Source organism: Monodon monoceros, unplaced genomic scaffold (genome assembly GCF_005190385.1).
Source record: "Monodon monoceros isolate NGI ecotype Baffin Bay Population unplaced genomic scaffold, NGI_Narwhal_1 Super_Scaffold_13, whole genome shotgun sequence".
Classification (NCBI taxonomy): Eukaryota; Metazoa; Chordata; class Mammalia; order Artiodactyla; family Monodontidae; genus Monodon; species Monodon monoceros.
In genome coordinates, this window is record NW_021703769.1 from 8,157,138 (window position 1) to 8,175,676 (window position 18,539).

Sequence of the window (18,539 nt, forward strand, 5' to 3'; positions counted from 1 at the left end):
AGCCAACAAAGGATATTTATTAGAGGATCAAAACCACATGCAAGAAGCTGTCTTTGGGACGGCCTCTGGAATCTGGCCTCAGGCCTGTTTATTCAGAGTTTTTATTTGTAACTTGGTCAATAAACTGTGAAGCGCATTTGTCAAGTTTACAGGCTGGGTGGGCTCATTAATGCAATCCAAAATATAAACAATAAGGATCTCAAAATACTGGCACAATGGGCTGAAGTTAGGATGTCCTGGGATTTTTGTTTTACGAAGGTCAATGTGCCACTTATCCTGTAGGGAGCAGATCATCACGATTTTAACTGAGATCCACACCATCCTGTACCCCATTCCAATGGTGGAACCCAGTATAACCTAAGAGCAGTGTTAAAAATGTCTGCTCCTAAGGGATTCAGGAGCAAACATATATCTGAGACAGATATAAGGAAATTCTGAAAGCAACATGGAATTAGTCAAGAAAAGTTTTTTAAAATATATTTCATTGAAGTACAGTTGATTTCCAATGTTGTGTTAATTTCTGCTGTACAGCAAAGTGATTCAGTTATACATATATATACATTCTTTATCATATTCTTTTCCATTATGGTTTATCACAGGATATTAAATATATTTCCCTGTGCTATACAGTAGGACTTTGTTGTTTATCCATTCTCTATATAATAGTTTGCATCTGCTAATTCCAAATTCCCAATCCATCCCTCCCCCACTCCCTTTCCCCCTTGGCAACCACAAGTCTGTTTTCTATGTCTGTGAGTCTGTATCTGTTTTGTTGATAAGTTCATTTGCATCATATTTTAGCCTCCACATAAGAGTGATGTATGGTATTTGTCTTTCTCTTTCTGACTTACTTCATTTAGTATGGTAATTTCAAGGTCCATCCACGTTGCTGCAAATGGCATTATTTCATTCTTTTTTATGGCTGAGTAGTATTCCATTGCATACATATATGTACCACATCTTCTTTATCCATTCATCTGTCAATAGACATTTAGGCTGTTTCCATGTCTTGGTTATTGTGAATAGTGCTGCTATGAACATAGCAGTGCATGTATCTTTTTGAATTATAGCTTTGTCCACATATATGCCCACGAGTAGGATTGCTGGATCATATGGCAACTCTATTTTTAGTTCTGTGAGGAACCTCCATACTGTTTTCCATAGTGGCTGCACCAATTTACATTCCCATCAACAATGTAGGAGGGTTCCCTAAGAAAAGTCTTAAATAGGTCAAGTAGGCCTAATTTATGCCACTTTTCCTCAGCATTCACAAAAATCGTTTCCATTAATTGAACACATCCTATGTGCGGGCACTGTGCTAAGTGCTTTACACATATGAGATTAACGTCAGCAGTTTTCATCGACTGAAGCACGTCAATCCACACCCCTACTCATCCCATTCAAATAGTTCTAGGAATCTAAGGAATGTGATCACAAATCGGTCCAGGCCCCCATATGTCTCTACTGGGTGATCGCTCCCAAACCACACCATTGTCACCAGAGCCACCAAGGAGAAGGTCCACACCAACTTACCTGATGCCTCACTGATGTCCTCACGAGCCTGCCATAGTTCCCCTGCCACTTGCAAAGCAGTAGGAGAAAACTCTCTTTCTGTGTGGTGCTCAGCTCTGGGAGCAGCGGCTCAAGACACAGAGTGACACATTTAACAAGACCCACCCTCGGCATCCACGCAGCCCTTTTCTCCCCAGTGGATGCCCAACTCGAGGGTAGCTGAGCTGGTCTGAGTTGGTCTACCAGCCACCAGCATCCTACCCAGAACTCCCCCTGCAGGTAGCTGGCTTGCCTGGAGTCCTAACTTCCATCGGTGAATTCTCTTTCTGATGTCCTTTTCTTAAAGTCTTTATTTCTTCTCCTCCCATGCCTTCTGACTTCTAGAAAAGACTGTAGACAACTGACCCCTCATTGCAAACATGGCTTAAGTTGTCCCTCCCACCATACCCACACCTTCCAGAGTCTCTAATTCCCATGGAAAGGGAGGTCTTCACATACGTACCGGGAGGAGCTGTGTGGCCTGACCCCAGCCACCGGACGTAGGTGAGTCTCAGCTCTCCTCAGCCATGACTTTCCCTTCACAGGCTTTATTGTATCTATTCTTTGGAACAACTGTCTGATTGGTAACAGTCTAATAGCCCACTTTTGAGTAAGTGAACTGAGGCTCAGAGAGCTGTGGTTGACTGGCCCAAGGTTGAACAGCTAAAACACTGAATTTGAACCTGACTCCATAGCCCAAGATGCTCTAGACTTGGGTTCTGAGCAGGTTTTCCTTACATGTGCCGAACACTAAATGGAAACAAGAACCTGGTGTCTCATTATCCATTTTTGGGTCCTACTTTTAACTGGATTCCAGCCACCCCAACATGAAGGCTATGCCCTTAGGCCAGTGTGCAAATGTACAAAAATGTGCAAAATGATTTTGAGTGGTTCTTGAAGACAGCCCTAAACATTTAATCAGTCATGTAATGCAAAGTTATCTTCTTGCCATTCTACTCCGTTTTCTTTGCTGACCTTAATTATAAAATCTCTTCGTGATATTAATAGTCAATTTTTACTGTGCTAATAACACTTGCTGGTCTCTCTTTTTAACAAAAACTTAAAAATAATTAGAATTTAATGAGCATTTTTGTTTTATTCATTGCAGTAGTTTTGATACATACTTTTGGTTACAGGGAGGATGTTGATATTACATGCATGATAATGATAAGATGCTTTCTTTTAAAATATATTTGTTTAAGTAAAAAGATAGTCAACTTAAAGAAAAATATCACGTAAATACAGATGGTACACGGGCAGGTCAAGAATCGTGAAAATGGTATGCAAATTACTGACTTTTGAGAAATGTCCCACTGGGCTAATTCCCAAAATAAGGAGTGTTTTGCTGGGTAGTAGAACTTTGAAGTGGGAAATAATCATTTCTTTTGAAACAGACAGTACTTATAATGCCAACTTTGAAACATCAGAAGGATCTGGATGTCTGAAGCCATAACAAAGATGATGGAAACATCACTGTTGAGAATAGCTCCTTCCACGCTGCACCATCGCCTACACCCGGTTCTCAGTTTCCTCTAGAAAACAGTGAGCAGTCAACAGCCAAGAACTTGCCAGACACAGGAAACCAAAGCACAAACTAGTCTCCTTACAACCAACTGGGACAGGAAAGAGGCCTTGAAAACCTAAAAGTGCCGTTCTTACATAGTGGGCGGGTTTTCTCAGCCTAACATAGACAGTATATTGACTCTTGAAACTTTTGTGGGTCAGGTTTAAGGAGGCCTGGCTTTTAAAATATCATTTAACTCTTTGCCTTTTCATGGGATTAAATAGCATCCAGGTGGTCTCGGGGAGAAGGAGTGTAGTTCCAAGAAAGCTACACTGCTTGCAATTCCTTCTGAGTGTGCTATAATTTTCTGACAATCAGAAGCTTCCAGAAAACCCACAGTCCATTTTAGGGACATATTTTGTGCGCAGGTAAGCTTCAGTATGAGAAGATAAGGAAAAATAAATGGTCCAAGCTGAAGATCTCATCTAGCGGGAGAGCAAGTCTGGTAGAGGAGAAAGAAGCCCACACAGTCACACACACACACACAGACACACACACACACACACACACACAAAGTTATCCTTTTTTTTAAAAAATAAATTTATGTATTTTATTTATTTTATTTTTGGCTGCGTTGGGTCTTCGTTGCTGCGTGCAGGCTTTCTCTAGTTGGGCGAGCGGGGTCTACTCATCGCAGCCGTGCACGGGCTTCTCATTGTGGTGGCTTCTCTTGTTGCAGAGCGTGGGCTTCAGTAATTGTGGCACATGGGCTCAGTAGTTGTGGCACACGGGCTTATTTGCTCCGTGGCATGTGGGATCTTCCCGGACCAGGGCTCAAACCCATGTCACCTGCATTGGCAGGCGGACTCTCAACCACTGCGCCACCAGGGAAGCCCTCACCACTTTCTAGCTGTACCATCCTGAACAAGTGACTTCACCTCTTTGTACTTCCGTCTCTTGTCGTGTAAGTGAAGGTCACCATGCTGACCACTTGGGGCTACTTTAAGTGACATGGTGTATGCAGAGCACCACATGAAGAAGATATATTTGCAAATGTCAGTCCCTTCTTCCTCTCCCACTGCATGTTTTTAAAGCAAAAATAAAAGCAGGACTTGGAACAAAATCAACATAGATAAGAGTTCTTACCCTGGAATCCAAAAGAAAGACAAGGGTCTATGAACACCCTGAAATTATTTGCAAAATATTTTGTTCATGTTTACTTTTCTGGGAAGAGAGACCAGTTCTGTCAAGTGAGTCTCAAAGTGGTCTGTAAACACCACCACCCACCCACCTAAAAATCCTTCAGAACAACTGCAAAAAATATGCAAAGATGACCTCCCAAGTTGGAGCTTGGCAAACTGATATAATGATTGTGACATTGACCTTTGATAGAATTTGGATAACTCCTCTGCTATTTGGGGCAGGACTGTAGATGCCAGAATTACTGCAGGGATTAACAGGGTTTGAAGCTGGGTGCGTTGGACCCCAGCCCTCTGGCCCTTCATAGAAGTATTTTAACCAGATTGTACTTTGGCATGGTGACCTTGGCCTACGTTGAACGCTGATGTAAGATGGAGCTTCGGATGCTGGCCACTGCCCGGCTGCCAGGGTAAGGCTGAGTACTGCTTGCTCTCTGAGGACCATGGGATGAATTTCTCTGGACATGTTACCAGAATTTTCCTGAGAAGCTCATGTATCTTGCCTAACAATGACCATATCGTGTGACCAATCATAGATCCCTCTTTTCATCAGCTACCAGAAACTGTCAAGGCAAACGTGTTCCTTGCCCACAGCCAAGACTGTAGTTTGTGTTTTCTGTCGCATCCCTTCTCCTCACTCCATTTGTATTCTGCCTGCATCTGTATGTTTATTTTTCCTTTGTTACATTTTAAAATACATAACTTAATTTACACTGTTTACATTTGTGTAAAGCTCCTTGAGTTTCTTCTTGGAACAAGGTACGCATAAGCTATGTCCAAGAATGGCACCCGAAAGCTGTTAGCCCTGGTTTTGGTAACAGTCTGACTCTTACTTTTGTTTTTATCTTCCCTTTAGTCAGTTAAAGAGGATTCAGTTCCCACAGGTGCAGAGGAGAATGTAAGTTATGCATTAAATGACAGAATCATTCCATACTCATCTCCGGCATGATGGACCACTGCGGGTGTCAGCTCTGGGGTCCTGGGTTCTTGCATGTTCCAAGTGTTATTCATCCGTTGTAGACTCTTTCTGCCTTTCACGTAATTAGGGACCATGGGGGAACAACTTTGGATAAATATTTGTAAAGCCCATTGAACCAATGCAAATAAAATGCAAAATCAGAGCACACATTTTTAGCATTTGTTACCCTTAAGGGGCTGAAAGAATCTACTAAACGTAAGAACATCTTGCCGCTTCCTTAAGGGACAATGATGCTGCACCCTCTGCTTCATCTTACTTCGATCGCTCTTTCGCCTTTATTTCCATGGCAACCTAGATTCTCCACTAACAGTGGGTGGTACCCAGGACAGGTAGTTGCATCAGATATGATGGCAGATTGCTGCAATAGTTGCTGTGAGACTCTTGGTCCCGGGCAGGAGAGCCAACTGTGTGGGTCTACACTTGACAGACATAGGTTGAGCCTCACTCTCTTTTTGGCCTTTAATTTCCGAGAATGATGGTCAAAACTTTCAAGACACTGCATTCATGTCTGAAGGAGATGGCTCCCTGTGAGACACCACAAAAATGTATCTTTCCAAAACATCTTCCAGGGAGATGAATAAATTGGCCTTATGAGTTTCAGACCCAAAACAGTAGCTTTCTGCTCTGAAAGAAGTACAGTCTTTGGGAAATGTTCTAAGTGGGCGAAGTTCACAGCCCCTTAAGATAGAAACTGTTTGTTATCATTTCACCAAAGCAAAATATGTTTGGCTCTTCCGAGGTGTCTCTTGTTTGCTTGCCATGGATGGGACTTGTGTTTTCACCTTTATTTAATTGCTGGAACTGAGCAGAAGTTGAAAATCCAATATGTTCCAGAAAGGATGTCTGTGATGTGGAATAAAAATTAGAATGGCTATGTTGTAATTCTTGTTGGGAGAAAACCCTTCGGAATCTGCTCTGTTGTTGTTGTTACTGTTGTTATTTCTCTTTCCTTCTCTCCACCTCTCCCTTCTTTCTCTGCCCCCCCCCACCTTCTTCTTCCTCTTCTTCCCCTTCTTCCCCTTCCTCTCCCTCCCCCTCCCCCTCCTGTCTCCCCCTCCTTCTTCTTCTTCTTCCCCCACCCCTTTCTTTTTGGAGCCAAATTTAGTAGCTCACAAAGCTCAGGTCTCTGGTAATTCAAATTCTCATGAATTTGCTGGCTATTTTCTAGCAAGCCTAGGTCTCTGTTTCAGCAGCCTACAAGAGGGAACTCTTCCCATGAACTTTAAATTTAAAAGCTGCAGGTTAAATCCAGGGCAGCTGTTAGCTTCGAAGTTCCAGGTTTTTTGAAGAGAAACTTCTTTTTGGATATTCGTGTGTAGTTGCCTATCCGAGGAACCTCGTGTCTCTTGCAGCTCGCATGTGAAAATGCAGAGCTGATCTCCAGCAGGCAAACAGAATGTGTTTTATTTTCAAATTTGAAACAGAAAAATAACATGAATTAGCTAAATGATTGATACTGAAAGATAACACAAAATCAGATAGAGATACAAATGAAAGCAAAATATTGGGATGGCCAAAAAGTACATTCAGGTTTTTCTGTAATATCTTATGGAAAAGCCCAAACGAACTTTTTGGCCAACCCAATATTTTTGTCAAGAAAATAAAGAAGCATTTAAAAATCGCTTGAAATTGCTTAGTCCTACAAATGATGTTTCTATTTCTAAGCTTCCACATTTCATCTCCTAACTATTAGTTGGAAAGAGTGAGGCTAAAATGTTGTGACCTTGGCCCCATCATCCCCAGGCTGTGCTGCCTCTTGGACCTCAGTTTACTCATCTCTTAAATGGCCGTAATAATATTACCTACCCCTTAGGATTCTTGTGAGAATTAAATGAGTAATGCAGGTACTATGCGTATTTCAGTGCCTGAAACACAGGAAGAACTCAGTAATTCAGGGTTGGCAAACTACCATTAATGGGCCAAATATAGCCCATCACCTGTGTTTGTATGGCCCATGAGCTAAGAATGGTTCTTACATTTTGAATGGTTGAAGAAAAATCAAAAGAAGAATAATATTTTGTGATGCGTGAAAATTATACAAAATTCAAATTTCAGTGTTTATGAATAAAGTTTTATTAGAACACAGACACCCTCCTTCCTTTACACAGTCTGTGGCTGCTTTCATGCTACAAGGGCAGAACTGAGTAATTGCTAGGCCCTTTGCAGGAAGAGTTTGCCTCCCCCTGCGGGAATGTCAATGCATAGGAGTTGTAACAACAGGAAGTGAGTGCTTCCCAGTAATCAGGGATTATATTTCCTCATGAAATTACACACCTCACAGCTGACTCAGTGTCCACGTGGAGTCAAGTTATGTGTAAAACAATTAGTTTAATTTCCTTTTCCCAAGTAAGAGAGATGGTGTTAATCCAAACAATGGATAATACTCTAAACCTTCAGAACAGGACAATTAGGTGTCATTAACCATATTACAAGAGTCCTGAAACAGTCTCCACTTCTTCTGGCTGAAATGCGATTGAGTTTAGTTTTTAAAGTTTCTCTACCGAGAATTTCCAAAACTGATCTATCACCCAATGCAAAGTAAAGAGCAGGCTGATGTCAACATTTTTCAAAATGTTTAATGAAAAGAAAAATAAGGTGCTTGAAGCCCCTGGAAGTTTTAACGCTTTTCCTAGAATGAGCCTTTGGTCCTAACAGGAAAAAAAATCTGTTTATCCTGACTACAGAAAATATTGAATTCTTTTGTTGTAACCTGAAAATGTTTTGACCACTGGTTAATTGAGGTAATGTTCTACCTAATGGTGGGGGGCTGGGGGCGGGGGTGGGAGCTTTCCTTCCCAGTGACCTATTAGATCAGGGAAACAGGTATTTCTCTTTCTTAGTGATGAACTTCTCAGTTGCAAGTGAAAGAAAACCCATCTCTACCTGGATTAAAAAGAAAGTGGAATTTATTGGCTCTCATGCTCTCCCTTGGCTCAGCCTTCTTGGCCTGGCTACGTCCTCTGCCTTCCAACATCACGTCAGCCAGTGCAGAGTAAAGGAGAAACTGGTCCAGCAGCAACCCTGCATCTCCTGGTATTTGTTCCTGCTCATTGACTTAAACAGGTTCCCATGCTCTGTTAGTCAGCATCTGCCAGGCTGTGTTGCAATAACAACCAAGCCCCAAATTCCAGTGGTTTTCAACAGCACAGATTCTTTTTTTTTTTCTCACTCATGCTGCATATCAGCTGTAAGTTGGCTTGTGGGTGATCTTTATGGCCTCTTCCTACTGAAATCTAGATGGAAAAAGCAGCCCCTTCAACTAGGAGGTGCAGCTGGAATGGCAGAGAGAAAATAGTGCCATGGCTGAGCCATGGAATAGCTCTTAAAACTTTCACTCAGTCGAGGTTTATATCATGTCCACTCACATTCCATTCTCCAAAGCAAGTCACACAGCAGTGGGCATGCATGTGTAATTCTTTTATAGGAAGGCAGAATGAATAATTGGGAAAATTCTACTTTCTGCCACATATTCCCATCCCTGAACTCATATGACCAAGGAGCTAGACCATGTTAATTGGCTTAGACCTGCTCAACCAGCTTCATCCATATTACATAGTATTAAAGTTAGGGAGGATTGTCCTCCCGAAGAAAACCTAGGGGGCTGAGAATGAGGAAGAATGTGAAAGAGTTACTGGGTATAAAAATAAAATCTCTACAGTGTCTTTGCAATTAAATAATCATGTTATAAATCAAATCAGAACAAATCCAAATAAGATTCTATAATTAAAAAATTTAATATCAATATTATTATGTCATGGGTGAAGTTTAAGTGGAGGAAATCCATTTTGCTATAAATCAGTTTCTGAAACTCACAGCTCCAGTAAAAACTGTGTAAACCAAATTTTAAGAGTAAATATGGTATATTACTAGGGGCAAAAAGTGAAACCTTTTGCTGAAATGTGTATTGTCCGTGTTAATTGTACTAGCCATCTACATGCAACATACAATATCCCCTACTGAAATCAAGCAAGGGAGATTTAATTCTAAAATATAGCACAAATCTGATTTTCACCTTGTCCACTGTACCCAAAGTTAAAATGTGCAGATGCAGTCATATATTCTGAATAAGGAACAACTTTTTCCAAAGCTCTGGCCTGGAAAGGAATCAGAAAGCTATCCAAATAAAAATCAAATTCTTATGTCTGTATATGCAAATCAGATCCTCACTTAGCTCGAATCCTTCTAGATTTCCACACTGGATGTCAGTGGATTTTTTTTTTTTTCTTGGCTGCTGAAAGCCAACTTCTTGGCCTGACTTCAAAGCTAATGAGAGTCCCTAGAAGTCCCTTTTTTTCTACCTACTGAAATAGTTGTGTTTTGAAGAATGGACTCTGGGCTAGGATTTATAAGTTGACACCCCTTGACATTTGGAAAGGTCCAGTAAGAAAACCATTGGCGCTCAAGTAAAGTTGATGTGCAAAGTTATTCCCATACAATCACTTTATCATATGAGTAAATGGCCCACCAGGCTCTCCACACAAAAAATGAACTTGCTGCTTCAATCGCAAATAAATCTGAACCCAGAGTCAGTGAGTCAGACTCTGTTCATTACCTACCTAAGGGCCATTTCCCATTCCTCCACCCTCTTTCTCTTGATCTTAGGTAAGGTTGGCAAGCCCAAAGTATTTCACTGTGATTTGTCTAAACCAACAATCCCATTTTCTTCACCAATAATTAGTCAAGGGGTAAGGATGTGACCTACTTTTGGTCAATGAAATGTACCCTGAGTAGAGGATCAAAATACAGAAGTTCATTTGAAGCCACTCTTTTGCTGTGACTGTCCTTCCTTCTTAGGACATTGGATTGAGGATGTGATGCATGGAACTGTGGCAACTACTTTACATCCATGAGGCAGCAGATAAAAGGATGAAAATTCAGCATGACAAGGATGGCAGAGCCAAAGGATAGAAAGAGCCCAGGTTATAGAAACACTGTGGAGCCACCGAACCAACCCCATAACTTCCTACTTTCAACCTTCTTCTTCCATATTGTTATTGGTTAAGTCACTATTAGATATTCAGTTACTGGTAAACAACTCCATCCTCATTGAAATGACTACTTGCCTGTGGTGTGACTTTGGCTAAGTCATTCACTCATTACGATTCTTGATCTATAGAATAGGGATAATGTTACCTACTCTGAGCTGTCTTGAGTAACTCAGTAACTCTTTATTGAGGTAATATATTAAAAATACCTTGTACAACGTCTGACATAGTAAGAGATAGTTATTGATATCTTCTCTAAGTAGTGGACATGTGCATGGTGGGTGATTCCAGATAATTCATGCCCGTGGAGTAAATGGCTCTCAAATAGCCTAAGTAACAATGGCTCTCAAATAGCCTAAATGGCTCTCAAATAGCCTAAGTAACAACTGCTAGTGTTAATTAATTCATTAAGTGCTTATTATATGTCAGGCACGGTTCCAAGAACTTCACATGTGTTGCCTGATTTAATTCTCAAAACAACTTTCTGATGTGCATACTATCCCCATTGAGAAATGAGAAATGAAAGCACAGACATGTGGAGTAGGAACCTTGGATTAGAGCCCCTGGAAGGGGTAGGGTCAAGATTTAGGCCCAGGCAGGCCGGTCACTCTATCAGGCTGCCTACATTTCAGATGTACCCCAGGGCTCTTGTGGCTGAAGCTTATTTTTCAGAAATGCAATTAAATTAAGTCAGGCCTGGATGCGGAAACCCAGGACCACATTTGACCACTAATCCAGTCTCTTATCTGGCTCTAGTCTCTGCCTGGTTTCCTAAAGACAGGCCTGGGTTGAAGACAGACAGCCCAGCAGCAGAAGCCTCCTCCCAGCCGTGCTTTGTTTGACTGTCCAGTGGTTTTAGTGTTTTACTGTCTTTCAGTGGGACGACTTAACTTTCATTTGTCGTAGTTCCCACCACTCCTTTTTGTCTTAAACCTGGTCAGTCCATGCTGACCTCACCTGCCTTGCATTCTGGGGGCTTTTGACTTTATAACTCCCCAACCTAGATCTTAGATTACAAAGGGAAAATGCTGCGAGTTGTGTCAATACCTTAAGAAATGGAAGGTGGGGAGACAATGCTATGATTTAATTGCCAGGTTTGGGGATGTTTCTATATGCTGATTTGTTGATGGGCACCTTCCTGCTTCAGCTGACAATATAAAGATGAAGGGTCCTTCTCAATTTGGATCATTTGGGTTATTTGCAAACCAATGGTATATTCCGCATGGAGGAACGGAAAATGATTTCTCCACAGTCATCCTGTGTTTTTAGAAATGACTAAGTTCCCTTCCCCTCCTCCCTAACAGCAAGAACAGGATTCGGAGGAAGCTGGGGGTCTGGCACCAGCCAAAACAAATGCAAAGATGCCTTTGGCTCTAGAGGACTTCTCTCTGCGGCAGAGATGACAAGTGTTTGTGTAAAGGGCCAGATAGTAAATGTTTTAGACTTTGCCGGCTACATGGAGTCTCCGTTGCCAATTCTTCATCTTTTTAAACAATTTTTCCAACCCTTTAAAAAATGTAGAATTTATTCTTAGCTCATGGGCCATCCTCAAACGGGCTCTGGGATGAATTTGGTAGTAGTTTGCCAACCCCTGCCTGAGGAAACGAAAAGGAAATTATAAAACTCTTTCCAGGCCAACTAACTCTGTCGCATTGCAGGGACCAGTGCAAACACAAAAGCTGTCCCAGGTGTGACTGGGGCACAGCCCAAATGGAGTGAGGCAATGCAAACGAACAAAATCTGGAATCAGAGCGCAGGTGAACCATCTAAGGGCAGGGCTTCCATCTCAGCCCCCCACTGGTGGCCATCCCTTCAGACATTCAAGGGGCGCTGAGCTCACGAGGTACCCTGCTGGGGGCCACAGGAACTTAGCCGGGGTTCTCTTGCCAAGTTCATCCTGTTTCTGAAAGCAGGAACTTCAGTTAAGTAACAAGAACAAGTGACTGGTCTGGGGAGAAGTGGGAAAATGAGTTAACGAGGAAGTCAAGCCCATTAAACTGAGAAGCTTTCACACTATCCTTTCTTGCAAAGAGGACGGTTTCTCCACAGCTGCAGCGAGCTAGGATGTGCAGTGGAAAACATCCCGGCCACTGTCCTAAGATTGTACTCTTAAGGACATAATTACACAGGCCAGGTGTGATTTACCTTTATGGGAGACCAAACAGGTGGGTCTGATAGATTGATTGGAAGGGGTATTGAGCATGCTCTGAAGGGCAGTCCTTAAAAGGGACTCCCTATCCAAGCCTTGTAGCTTCACAGGGCAGGAATTTTGTCTCTTCCACTTCAGCATTTTTGGGGAGCACATGATATGATGTAAGTATTACTTCTTCAAGATGTGCCTGTGTATAACCTAGACTCCAAACTGTAGCTACCATGTGGTTGAGGGGAGAACCGGGACCCCACTTTATAAAACATGTCTGGGGGATGGGGTTTTTTTTCCACTGTCTTATTACCTGGCAAAACAATCCAGGTGATGTGTGAATCACAGGTAGAGGCTGTAAAGTCCGAAGAAGTAGAGTCAGCCTTACAAACAGTGGATCTCAGCGAAGAAGGAGATCGCACACCTGAACCCACAGAAGAAACGCTCAAGAGAGCAGAACGCAAAACACCAAGACCCTCTCTGATGGCGCTTCTCAGACAGATGGTAAGCCCTTGCTTCCAGTTCAGGGAAACTGAAATACATACATCAGCTTCTGAGACCAAAGAGCCCAGGTCAGGTGGTGAGACATGATTCTAGGTAGTATAGATGGAATATAAACCGAATAGGAGTTGAGAAAATTCCCTTTCGTCCTCCTGATTTAATCACAGAGAATGTCTCTCTTTATTGCTAATTTTCCTTAACCTTTAATCCCTGCTAACTGCCTTCTTAACAAAGGAAGAGCTGGCCTGGGCTCCTGAGCTGTGGCAGACAACAATACCAACCTGGAAGTTAATAGTGTTGCTTACTTTTAATTTTATTTATTTTTAAAAGTTTCGCTGTGTATTTGGCAAATGATCCCATTTTCCTCGTTATGGTAATAATATGCAGTTTCCTTTGAAAATACGTTTATTTACATAAAGAACATAAGGCATTTTTAAAGGATTAAGTAATAGTTCAAGTTATATTTTGATGTTGGAAAACTTCTGAAGGGGATGTATGAGTGACACAAATTTGGGCAAAGCTGGTTTATAGATAATTCCAGAAAGGGTATGATATGAAAGGAAATGACGATTTCCTAATAGCGAGGGTGTATAATTTAGTTGGTGAATTTGCCATGTTTTTAATTTCTATAGAATGGAAAGAATCTGGGCAGACATCTTTGGGCATCTGTGAAGAGTCATGTGCATAAAATATCTAAACATCCAGGAACTTAAGTAATATAATGCAATCAAACCCCAATCGGTTGGAAGACAAAAAAACAAAAAACCATGTAAAAGGTCATTGGTTTAATTCTCTTTTAATGAAAAACAAGAATTTCATTATAGTGTGCCTTTATTTTCAGGAGTATTTGGGAATTAATCCTTTGAGAAAGCAACTCTCTAATTTCACAAGCTCAATCTGTTAAGGAATTCTTTCTAGTCCACAAAACAAAACAGGACAAAACCCTTGCCAGTGGGAGATGAGGAATATTAGAAATCACTGTTAGAAACTGTTGACAGGAATCATTTTCTTTTATTGCTGAATTCTCATGGAGTAAGAAGTACTGGGCAGCCTGCATGGCTGGAACCCCATCTATATTCCTGGCCATTTATTCTGCAATTTGGCACTGAAAATGGGCATCAAGATTTGAGATTTTTAAATCAATTTTTACATGACATCAGGAAAGAAAAGAACATTTGGCCTCTTTCTGGCAACCCATCTACATTACAAATGGGATCCCCAAATAGCTCATCACAACATTGAGGATGGTCCAGCTTTCTCATTTCTGGATGGAGTTGAGAGATACAAAAAAAAAAAAGCAAACAGAATGACTTTCTCTTCCAAATAATCAACATGAGACTTCTTCGTTTAAAAGGGAGGAAAATACAAGAGACTCCAAATAAAGCATGAAAGACCTCTAAACCACCCAATGCATCCATTCAAAACAAGTCCTTAAATTCAAGTGAGGTTCCATACTTAAATTCATCCTCTGGAGTTATCCATTAGATGCTGTTTGGGGATATTTTCTAGCAGTAGAAACTGTGTAAGTCTGAACAAATTGGAAACAAGCGTTGTTTGGAATTGATTCTCCATAGGATAGGGATGGGGTAGAAAAGGACACATTTCCCCAAGTAATCCTCCGTCACTTCACAGTGCCAGGTCTTATAATGTCCATTGTTCTTATTTCCTGTTGCCCACTAAAAGGGTTATACCTGGGAGCTTGAATATTATTGCTTCCTTTTAATGTTTAAACCCCCAAGCTTCCATGATGGTTGAGATTTCCCCTAAAATTCCAGATTTCTTAATTATTCTGGTCTTGCATTCTGTTTTGTTTTCATTAGAACATTATATTCCCATTGCAGTTAATTCAGATACACAAAAGACAGGGGTTTTTTCAAGTTTACCACAATTCCCACCACTCCCTATTGCCCCACCCAGGCCACCTCCCTCATTGACATTTCTGGTCTATCCCCTGGGTATTTGAGTTTGCAGCCCCAGATACAGAGCCATCTCACTCTTTCTAAGAACTTCATTGAATCACATTGTCTGGGTTTATCATGTTCTGATTAACCGTTGCGCTATGGATGGACATTTGGTTTCCAACTTTCTGCATTTCATTTATTCACTTATTCAACAAATAATTATTAAGCTCCCACTATAATCTAGACGATACAGATACGTAAATAGACGTGGTCCCTGTCCTCATGGAGAACAAAGCCTAGTAAGGAAAACAGACTTATTTTGAAGTCTGTGCCATATTCAGTGAGCATGCACCATGTATCTTCCACACGTGATCTCAGCTGCTTTACTAACCTGCATGAATATCGTTACACGTCTACTTTTTGCCCAGGTGTTAATATCCCCATAATGTAGAATCCTGCAAGTCAGCTTCAGCAGTTTTTTTCAGGAAACACTTTTGGGTAATATTTCATAGCTTCCAAACTAAAGTCTTTGGATTTATGTAGGGAAAAAAACAAACAAAAAACTGCTTTAAGGGCTTGAAGATAGAGGCAGCATCTGGCCCATCGCTATGGGATTTTTATTTTCTATTTCTTTTAGTATGTGCCTGAGCATTATAATTGAATAAGTGAATGTTTTAAACTGATTTTAAGTATTTTTAGCAAAATATAGTTTTTAAAAGTAATTGATTTAATAGAAGAGAAAACTCAATTGCAGACACATCACCCTTGTTTTGTAATCAGGGTTTCCATTCATCTGATCATTGATTTTCTACTTTCTAGCCTTCCCTTCCCTTAAATTTCTTTCAGATAGCGTATTTTACTATCCCATGGCAAAGTACTTCTTGGTTGAGTATTTTTTTTAAATAAATGCATTTCCCAGTTCATTTCTAAAGTGATCTTTTTCCGTCCAAAAATTAATCTTTCCTAAAAATAGAAAGAAGATCATTTTTCAAATAATTATATTTCAGGGAAAAGAAAATAGAGTCATATAAGTCCTAACATTGCATTGGGCACATGTAGATATAGCACTTCACAAAAATCCTATGGGCTCCTACAGACTTTCGAAAAAATTTCAAGGAATAGCTAAGACATCTGTCACGCCCTAAATAGAAAAAGAGTCTTATGTGTATTAATTCAACGGTATGTCAAGAAATTGGCTATCTGAAGCACTAGTATATTTTTACAAAGTGCGTGGGTGGAGAACTGTATTCATGTACCCACAAACCAGGTAGGCAGATGAAACCAGAAAAGGTGGTGGATGGAAGTACAAAGATATAGATTTATACTTTGTCAATATTAATAACACCTTACACTTGAAAAGTGCTTTCTCCTGCAAACCATTGTCACATACATTGTTTCATTTAATCCTCCTCCTGTCTCTTTCTCTAGACCATTAGTTTTGTAAGAAATTCTTTGTTGGAATAACCTTCTCAGGCTTAGATAAGAAAGACTCTTGAACTTTAACACTGGGCAAATTAAAGGCCCAAGTGAGACAGCCATGAAATCAGAGGGATTTTGTTAATTACACTCAATCTAATAAATCTAAGAAAACCTGCTGAAATTGACTGTCTTGTGGAAAAAGGAGAATAGTTTGTAAGGATAATTATAAAACAACAAACAGGAGTCTTTTAGCCAAAGTTTTTGATCTCAACTTCTTCCCTGAGTGTTAAAATACGAATATTGAGTTGTTCTTTAAGGTAAGGTTTCTTAAAGTAGCATTTGTTTGGGGTAATTCCTGTCTCCATCGGCGACTTGCATTCTTTCCTACCCTAAAAGGGGACTCTGGAGTCATTTGGTGGGTCTCAGCTATTAATAGTAATAATAATAATAGCTACTGTTTGTTTTTTGCATGCAAATGATGTGGCCGGGCCCGGGCTAAGCACATGGCATGCATTAACTCATTTATTAATATAAAAACCCTGTGAAACAAACACTCTTACTGCCCCACCGTGCAGATGAGGGCACGGAGACTCAGTGTTTAAGTGACCTGCCCAAGGTCGCGGAGCTGGTCGACAGCAGAGCCAGAATTCAGAGTCAGGCTTTCGTTGCTTCGGAAGTTGAGCCTTGTTAACTGCTGCCTCCTGTGCTGCTTCTGGCAGCCATCTTCCTTGAGAGTAAATAGAACAGCCATAGCTCCATTTTTGTGATTCTCCACCTGAAATTACAACAAAGCACAGGAAAGCAGAACTCATACATGTCTTACCTAAAGCTTGGACGAAAGTTTTCTGAATATACTTGTCACTAAAGTGAGGTTTACCTTGGCTGTGTCATTTTGTCTGAATTGTCCAATTCCGTTTCAGGTGAGCGTCTTGGTAAAACACAAAGATTGGACTCATAACCTTTGTTTATCCTGGAACTTTCTAGCAGGTCCAGTTCTTTAGATTTGTTGTAATGAGGTTGATTTACTAAACAGTCGGGCTCCTCTACTCACACTAAATTAAAATATCCCAATTCTCCCTTTAAATCTCAACTTCAGTTGGGATAGATCTCTATCAAAATACATTTGTATTCCTTTCAAAGAGATTTGAACTGACCATCAAACACTTCCACTAGAATTTTAAGTACCTAAGTGATATCTATCAGAGATGCTTCCAACATTCTTCAGAGTATCAAGCTATAGGAATGCATGACACAATGAAAGAAATTTAAAAGTGATTTCATTAATATGCAAGGCTTGGATTCACAACCAGATCCCATTTCAGCACCGCAGGCTGGATGCCCTGAGATGCTTCATCTTTGATTCTCGTGAATAAAAATAAACTCTTTGTAAAGAAACTTGCTCAGTATCACGCTGGGAAATCTCCACAATTACTTAATAGTCTTCAAACTGTTCTTTAAAGTACTAAATAGTCTCTGAAAGCGTTTTTGTCTCTTTAAACAGCAACTCTGTTTTTTGTGACAGCTGGGAAAAATAAGCTTCTGAGGTTATGGTCCTTTGAATAGAAAAAGCCCAACAGGAACTATTTTAATTTGTCACTGAAAGAGGGCTCTGCAAGGAGGAAAGCGGAGGGGTAGAAAGAAAACAAAGGAGAGAGGGAGAGAGGGCAGGAGAAAGGAAAGAAGGGAAGGAAGGAGGGAGGAAGGAGGGGAGGAATTGTTAATAACTACAGGTATTGAAGAGACCTCAGATGGACTTAATAAGACCCTTAGTCTAAACTCAGCATACAGTCACCTTTGCATAAATACCGTTTTATATGCTTCAAAGTGAACAACAGAGAAAAATCATAGAAAAACTCGAGGTATTCTCCCTTTTTTTTTTTTTTTTAAAGACTTTGAACCTATTTGCAATGATTTCCCTGGCAGCATGAGGGTCTGTTTTCAGGATGGTAGTAGCCTAGATCCACTACTGTCAAGGGAGCCTTCTGATTCAATCCAAATTCTCCCTCAAGGGCTAGCTAGGAAAGGAAGGAAGAAGAAAATCAATTTTAACCTTAAACTGGCAGGTACCTAACACTAACCAAATTGAAACAATTAAAGGGAAGTTAAAAATCTCTCTCTCTTAGCGGGTGTAACATGACTCCTAATTATCCATTCAGGTTTTGCTTTAAAAAACCATGTTGGTTGGTTGGTTTTTGCCTTTCAGCATTCCCTAAAGGCCGCCTCATGAGGACAGGACCCTGTATTCTACAGGACCCTAGGGAGTATGTTTGAGTAGGCAGGGCAGTTACAACACAGCCTGAATTCTGGAAGCCCCGTGAAATCCCAAAGTGGTAAAACTCTTGGGTGAGAGCTGAAAGAGC

At 40.7% G+C, this 18,539-nt stretch overlaps 1 protein-coding gene across 7 annotated transcripts in view; it reads left to right on the forward strand.

The window, feature by feature from the left end:
* BCAS1 (breast carcinoma amplified sequence 1) overlaps window positions 1-18,539 on the forward strand; it is a 98,431-nt gene that overhangs the window by 66,964 nt on the left and 12,928 nt on the right. For 4 of the 7 annotated variants that reach the window (XM_029219303.1, XM_029219305.1, XM_029219307.1 and 1 more), the window contains 2 exons: window positions 5,111-5,152; window positions 12,689-12,862. The exons of 1 other annotated variant lie outside the window; for it this stretch is intronic. In XM_029219303.1, the coding sequence (XP_029075136.1) occupies window positions 5,111-5,152; window positions 12,689-12,862 (216 nt within the window). The remainder of the gene's footprint in view (window positions 1-5,110; window positions 5,153-12,688; window positions 12,863-18,539) is intronic. 2 more of the 7 variants (XM_029219308.1, XM_029219306.1) reach the window with 2 other exon arrangements.